The sequence below is a fragment of the Magnolia sinica genome, chromosome 5 (assembly GCF_029962835.1).
Source record: "Magnolia sinica isolate HGM2019 chromosome 5, MsV1, whole genome shotgun sequence".
Lineage (NCBI taxonomy): Eukaryota > Viridiplantae > Streptophyta > Magnoliopsida > Magnoliales > Magnoliaceae > Magnolia > Magnolia sinica.
Genome location: NC_080577.1, coordinates 44,260,777 through 44,268,409, shown reverse-complemented (window position 1 = coordinate 44,268,409; position 7,633 = coordinate 44,260,777). Strand labels below are relative to the sequence as shown.

The 7,633-nt window shown below is 39.9% G+C and overlaps 1 protein-coding gene across 1 annotated transcript; it reads left to right on the top strand.

Moving 5' to 3' along the window:
• Positions 1-3,484: 3,484 nt before the first annotated feature.
• Positions 3,485-6,489, top strand: LOC131245990 (F-box/kelch-repeat protein At5g60570). The gene is made up of 2 exons (XM_058245828.1): positions 3,485-4,188; positions 4,303-6,489. Exon 2 carries the CDS (start codon positions 4,817-4,819, stop codon positions 6,017-6,019), a length of 1,203 nt encoding a protein of 400 aa, XP_058101811.1. The 5' UTR covers positions 3,485-4,188; positions 4,303-4,816; the 3' UTR covers positions 6,020-6,489.
• The last annotated feature ends 1,144 nt before the right edge of the window (positions 6,490-7,633 follow it).

Here is a 7,633-nt window from a genome sequence, read left to right as displayed (position 1 = left end):
TTCATGAATGACAGTAGGCCCCACAGCGTTTACTCGGTATGCTAAGCCTACTTAATTACTCATATGCAATCGGCTTCCAGAAATAGAAGGAGAGAGATTCAAGACGCGTGTGAGAGAGAGATAGAGTAGGAGACGTCTCTGCCTTTGACATTTTTGTCATCTACCAAATTGTATACAGTTAACAATGTTTTTCTTGCTAGCTAAGTGGATAAACATAGGCTTGTTTGGTTGATCAAAACAAATTATTCATAAAAAGATTTTGTTTAACATCTATTTTATTTTATACAAGTTTTACAATTATTCATAGAAACATTTACAATGGTTTGATCGGACACGTTGAATAAAACCAAATCATCTAGTGTAAGAAGAATATTCATTATAGGTGATTGATTTTTCTTATCAAATACTTAATTCTTGTATTTTACTTTTATAGTAATTACACTGCCTTTCTTTACTAACATTGCGTTCATCTTTACTTTCCATAATGGCTAATTAGATACATTGAACTTTCGTACTTCGATCGTGGTATATTTTGATTCTACCATATGAGATACAATTGCAACACAAAACACCAATACTAATCTTGTGCAATACTAATAATAATAATTTAAAAAAAAAAAATCTCAACCTCTGCCCTCTGAAATCAAGTATTGTAGAAAAAGACCTGCCGGATCAAAGCGTGTAAAATAAAACTATAAAAGAAAAAGAAGCCAACCAAAACCTAAAAGGGCATTCTACCTGCATTCACATGTCAGCAACACTTTTAGGCATTCTACCTCTACTCACGGAGTTTTCTTCTTAAAAAGATTAAGAGAAGATAAAAATTCAAGGTTTATCTCTCTCCAACTATTACTTTTACTCCGTGGAAAAAATCTCACACTAAAAAATAGCTTAAAAAATACACTCTACCTATCTTCCAGAGTACACGAAAATTTCTTACCAACTAGTTTTATCTGTTCACGTGTGACAAGCCAAGAAAAAGGGAATCGGATTGCGTACCGAGTTAATCTGTACGGTCTCACCGTAGTAGTGAGTAAACTTTTTTGGGCCCACCATGAATGAACGTGGTTTATCCACACCGTCCATCCGTTTTTCTAGATCATTTTATGGGTTGAGCCTAAAATTGAAGCATAACCAGAGCTCAGGTGGACCATACCACAGGAAACAGTGGAAGTATTGATTTCCACCAATGAAACATTCCTAAAGCCCAAGGTATTATATGTCATCTAACCTGTTAATAAGATCATACAGACATGGATGAAGGGAAAAACCAAATATCAGCTTGATCTAAAACTTCAGTGGCCCCTAGGAACTTTTCTACTGTAGATATTCAATTCACACTATTTCCCGTGGTGTATTCCTCTTGAAATTTGGATATTGATAATTTTTGGGCTAGGAGTCTAAACTTGTAGGATAAAATTGATGGACGGAACGTATAAAATTCATGAATAACAGCGGGCCCCACAGCGTTTACTCAGTATGCTAAGCCTACTTAATTACTCATACGCAATCCGCTTCCAGAAATAGAAGGAGAAAGATTCAAGACGCGTGTGAGAGAGAGATAGAGTTGGAGACGTCTCTGCCTTTGACATTTTTGTCATCTACCAAATTGTATACAGTTAACAACGTTTTTCTTGCTAGCTAAGTGGATAAACAGAGGCTGGTTTGGTTGATCAAAACAAAATAGATTTCAATTCCGTTCTGCGGTACGTGGAAATTGCACACGTGTGGGCATAACTTAAATCAAATCAAACCATGCAAATTGTGGGACCACTGCACGTAGGTCACTGTCCAAAATTCAGACCGTTTGAGCGTCCTTAACCTCTTATAATGGACTTTTTTTTTAATGAATTTGGACAGCTGACTATTAATTTCAACTGCCATTAAAAATGTCCACCAAACGGTCAGTAAATTAAACCAATATGATTTTCTAACTACGTAACATCTATTTTAATTCCCTCTATGCCACGTTTGAAATTTCTTAATGCATGTGTATCAACCATCACACTCTACCAGAGCATCAAAGTTTTCCTGAGCAGAAGATAAGATACAATTTATCAAGATTAGGTAGTTTGGCACGTGGGTTTCTTTTTCCATCCAAAATATTACCGCTTTCATGAAAACTAACATTTTCGGGTTGGAAAGACTGGAAAATGGAATCCTGTGTGATGCAGCTTCAGCTTTCTGGGCTGCCCCAAACGCAATGAGAAACATATATACATTTGGGCCCTATGCCAATCGCCACTTTTTACTTGCTATTCGGCATACATCCAAACGCGCCACAAGATGATGTTTGGAATTGCACTCGTGCTATAAATTTTAAGTTTCAGGTAGTATTTGACAATATTGCAATTGAAAGTTGGCTGTGCTGTTTACTATATTGCAATTTGATCATCATGTCTGTTTGGCAGGTCCAATGCGAAATGCGATATATATGATTGCCAGATAAAACCCATCTGATCATGGATGATATTGATACAGGTGGAGGATAAGACCAAATTAGATTTGTCATGATTTTATTGACTTGGTCAAAGAGGCCCATTAGCCACGGGAGAGGATTAGGTGAGGCTCTGCCCTCACCCAAGACGGTGCGGCCCTTACCCTGGGGCCCACCTTGATGTATGCACTATAAATCCACGCCGTACGTCAAAAGAAATCTGAGGACCATGATATATTAAATAGTGGTGTTCGAATCCCCCACCGTTAAAAACTTCATAGGGCCCACCGTAATGACTACTTGCCATCCAACCTGTTGATGAGGTCACACAAAACCTGGATGAAGGAAGAAAAGAAAATATCAGATTGATTCAAAACGTCCGTGGCCCACAAGAAATTTTTAATGGTCAATCATCACTGTTTCCTATAGTATGGTTCACATGAGATTTGGAACTACTTCATTCCTGGACTCATGATCTAAAATTATCTGGAAAATCGGATGGACGGCATGGATGCAGGATACATACATCAAGGTGGGCCCCACGGTAAGGGCTGCACCATCTTGAGTGAGACCGGGGCCGCACCCAATCCGCTACCAATGGCCACTTGGCAACTGTGCCTTAACCAGGTGCCAACACCAGCTGTCATTGTATTGCAATTTGCAATTGAAATTGATTGGACAGCCAAACAAAACTCCGATTGAAGAAATCATTTTCATTTTAAAATTAGTGTTCGGATGACTACGATCTTATTGTATTAACTTGTTTATTTGGTCTTGACTTTTGTGTCCATAGATGACACATAAAGATGTCTGTCATTATCATGAAATAGGAACCCGCCGAACAAGTGGATAAGATCTCAACCGTTCACTTGGCGGGTCCTGGGTTGTAAGGGCCACAGGTCAAAAACCTATCTGATCAGAGAACCTTTTCCGTCATTCAAATTGGATTAATTCTCGAATTAAACTTGGAAGGTTGCTCACCATCTTACGCCGTCCACTTTAGGCCATCTATCGTAGAGAAATGTATTCACGCATGAGGGTGATCTTTGATCTTTGTACCCAACAATGAGAGGCCCACCTAATGAGCGGCTCTGATCTCAAGATCAGGAGGGAAAAGTAGTTAGGAAAAAAGGAAAAAGAGAATCCAGATGCGGACGAGTAAACGAACCTCTTTTCCTCTCTCTCTCTCTCTCCAACCTCTCACTTTCTCTCTCTCTCTCTCTCCTTCGTTTCGTTCTCCCAACAAAAACCGTTTTCGCTGCCTCATCCCCACCACCGCCTGACGCAATCCCACCAACCATCGCCGGGAAAACCTCTCTCCGGCGTTTTTCAGACCTCCGAACCCCGAAATCCGATCAACGCGTCAGATTCCGGTGATCGGTATTTTATTTGCCATACTATTTTTTATTTTTATTGTAAATTCGTTTCCGGGTTTTCTTCTTCTTCATTCTTGAAGTCGTCTTTCTCCCCCACTCTCTGTTCTAAGAATTTCAAACCCTAGGATAGATTCTCCGGCGATTTTTGGTCGGATAATTGATCGCGGACGCCGGAATCCGTCTCTCCGATCGGAGATCTGGTCCTACTTTCCAAGATTCAATTCGGTGGCCTGATTGTTTCTCCTTATAATTCGGATCGTGATCTGGCTGGGATAGAGCTGAGATTTTGCGATTCCAGCCGGAAAGTGCTGGAATTTGCGGTTTTCTATATCGGAGATCGGCACGTTCACAGGTCGTATTGGATCTTATTTTCAGGTCGAGATCGCACTCAAAAGAGATGAAAATCATGCAATTCAGTTCTTGAATTCACCATTTTTTTTTTTACTGGATATCTGATGTTTTTGTTCAGATTCCGATCTTATTTTACAGTCAAGATTGCACGAAGAAGAAACTGAAATTACGCTGGAAAACCCTGTTATTCGGGCAGGAGAATTCCGGAAAGTTGTAATCTTTTTTATTGGATATTGACGTTTTTGGTCGGATTCTGTTCCGATTTCCTGTCCGGATTGTACAAGAATGATATAGAATTTTGCTTCAAAAATTCATATTTCCTATCAGAGGAGTTCTCGATACATACTGTTCCATTCAGATGCAGTTTCTATATGTACTATCCGATGTCCTGATCTTGATTGTGCGTGGATAGAACTGAAATCTAAGTTGGGGAAGACCTGTAATTCAGGTTGGAGGGGAGAGGTGTTTTATGGCAAGGAAAGATCGGAATCCACTCTCTGGATTCTCTGAGCGTGATCGGGAATTGCAGCAGCATGAGAAAGCCGCAGGAAGTGTAAAACACCAGTGATCTATTCTTTTGTGTTGGAAGGATTTACATGAGATTCATGGTGTATTAGACTGCATAGATTTCTCGAAGGCATGATTGGTTAGCATGCTTCTAGAAGCCGGTAGATCGAAGAATCTGTTCTACTTTCTGGATTTGACTGTGAAATCCTGTTCTTCAAATTTGCTCGAGGAAGGAAGTTCTGTGGTTCCTAAGATGGGATCAAATGGTGGAGATTATGATGGCCGCCGTCGCCGCAGGTCATGTGATTCTCTCCTCCCAGGTCTTCATGACGACATTGCTTTGAATTGCCTTGCGTGGGTGCATCGGTCGGATTATTGTTCCCTTGCTTGCCTCAACTCTAGGTTCAATTCGCTGGTCACGAGTGGTTATCTCTATGGATTGCGGAAGCAGATGGGCATCGTGGAGCAGTGGGTCTATCTAGTCTGCGATCCAAGGGGTTGGGAAGCTTTTGATCCCACGAGGAAGAAGTGGATGAGATTGCCCAAAATCCCTTGTGATGAGTGTTTCAATTATGCAGATAAGGAATCCTTAGCTGTAGGCAATGAATTGCTGGTCTTTGGACGCGAACTGTTGGATTTTGCTATTTGGAGGTATAGTCTGCTTAGTCGAAAGTGGGTCAAATGTCTGGGGATGAATCTTCCCCGTTGTTTGTTTGCTTCAAGTAGCTTTGGCTCAATCGCCATCATTGCTGGAGGAAGTGATAAGAATGGGACCATTTTGAAATCAGCAGAGCTTTATGATTCCGAATCAGGCAAATGGGAGCTCTTACCTAATATGCATTCTCCACGCAAGCTGTGTTCCGGATTTTTCATGGATGGGAAGTTTTACGTAATTGGTGGGATGTCGAGTGCTACAGTTTCATTGACTTGCGGTGAAGAGTATAATCTACAGACAAGGACATGGAGGAAGATAGAGGGCATGTATCCAAATGCCAGCAGGGCCGCTCAAGCTCCTCCGCTTGTGGCGGTTGTGGACAACCAGTTATATGCAGTTGAGCATCTGACAAACATGGTGAAGAGGTATGAAAAGGTGAAGAATAGTTGGGTTGTGTTGGGCAGGTTGCCTGTCAGAGCCGACTCTTCCAACGGATGGGGTCTGGCTTTCAAGGCCTGTGGGAGGGAGTTGCTGGTTGTTGGCGGGCAGAGAGGACCAGAAGGCGAGAGCATTGTGCTGAACTCATGGTCTCCAGATTCTGGGAATGCAGGCGGGACTTTGGAGTGGAAAGTACTTACCGTTAAGGAGCATGCTGGAGTGTTTGTCTACAACTGTGCTGTTATGGGTTGTTGAGCTTTTATTCATCAGTTTTTTCTTGGGCTCTTCGCAGCTAAAGGAGTGGGCCTCTGCGGTTAACCAGGCCAGTTTCGGAACTATTTACACTTTTTAGACTGTTCGTCATCCTCTTTAATCTATTGACCGTACTATCTATTGTTTAGACATTGTCATTCTCCACTCGAGAACTTGTTTTCCTTTAACAAATTGTGTATTGGACATGGTGTTGCTGATTCTGCAGTCTTCATTGCTTTCAAGAGACTCAATAGGACGTCCCAGTAGCGTCGTTGCCTCTCTGCCTCATCTTAATTTCTATTTCTGATTCACAGGCAAGCATCTCTGTATCAAGAAAAGAAATTTTTTTTTTTCTTTTTCTTTTACTTTTTGCAACTTGATTTTTTCTTCATTTAAATGCTTAGATTTTGTACGTGGAAGCACAGCTGAATGGTATCTTTTTTTTAATCTCTCAATGTACCAGTTGTTCTTTTTGTTCTTTGTTTTGGCTTTGTTAGTTTGTTATCTATAATTCTATTACTTAGTTTGATGAAACCTTATTTTCGTCCTGCTGCCCAAGTCAATGCATCTATAATGTCTGGCATTACTCATTATGCATTTGATGTGCAGCATAGGCTAGCATGCCAACACATGCTCATTTAGATGCAATAAGACAGTGGTTATGTGGTTATGCCAGGTTTAATAACTCAAAACTCAACGAAGACCTGAGTTTGGGTTGGCTTGAAACTTGATCTGATTTTTCAACAAAATCAAATCTTTTGCGCTTAAAATGCTAAGGGCCTGTTTGGTAGATGCCTAAAAATGAGTTTAACTCATTTTAGTTAACAATAATTTTGTGTTAGAGATCTTGCTCTCGAGTACTTAATGTGTTCATGTAATCAGTAATTCTATATTAGTGATCAAGATCTCTTACACCCTGTTTGGCACGTTGGAATTGGGTGTAACTGGAGGTAATTGTAGGTATATACACCAAAATGGTGCGTTTGGCACTGTGGATTCAGAAGCAAATGAAAAGACACTTTTTCTGTGTTTTGAAATCTCATTATTTTGTTGTGAATCAGACGTTATTGCTATGAAATAACTTTTTTGCCTCCCTTTTTTAAGGTAGGAGAGTCAAATGAGTAACAAAGATGTCACTAGGCTACTAATATGCCGTACACTTGTCACGTTGATGATACCTCAAAACAATCCAATTATATGATGCATCACTAAAATAACACCAATAGAGTGATCCGAACTGTCCAAATGTTGGTCATCCAAATGTTGGTCATCGAAATAGATAGTTAAAAAATGTTGTTGAGTTGCTCGTTTGTGATCCTTACGTTTGTGGCCCATCCAAAGCTTGGAATGAAAGTATATCTTTCAATGGGCTTATTGCAATAATTTTGTCAAATATAACATATTTACACTAATTTGGGATATTAAAGCTGATTTAATTAGTCAAATTCATGTTACTATGAATATATTAAAGAATTACAATGCATTCCAATAATAGGCATACAAACACAATTTTTGGATTCCAATGCATTCCAATTACATTCTGCCAAATACAACTAAGGATTCCAATTCACATGGATTCTAGTATAATTATGAATTGGATTCCAATGCATTCCAATT

Coding starts and splice junctions, on each gene's coding strand:
- LOC131245990 (XM_058245828.1), top strand. CDS start 4,817: ATGCTTCTAGAAGCCGGTAGATCGAAGAATCTGTTCTACTTTCTGGAT.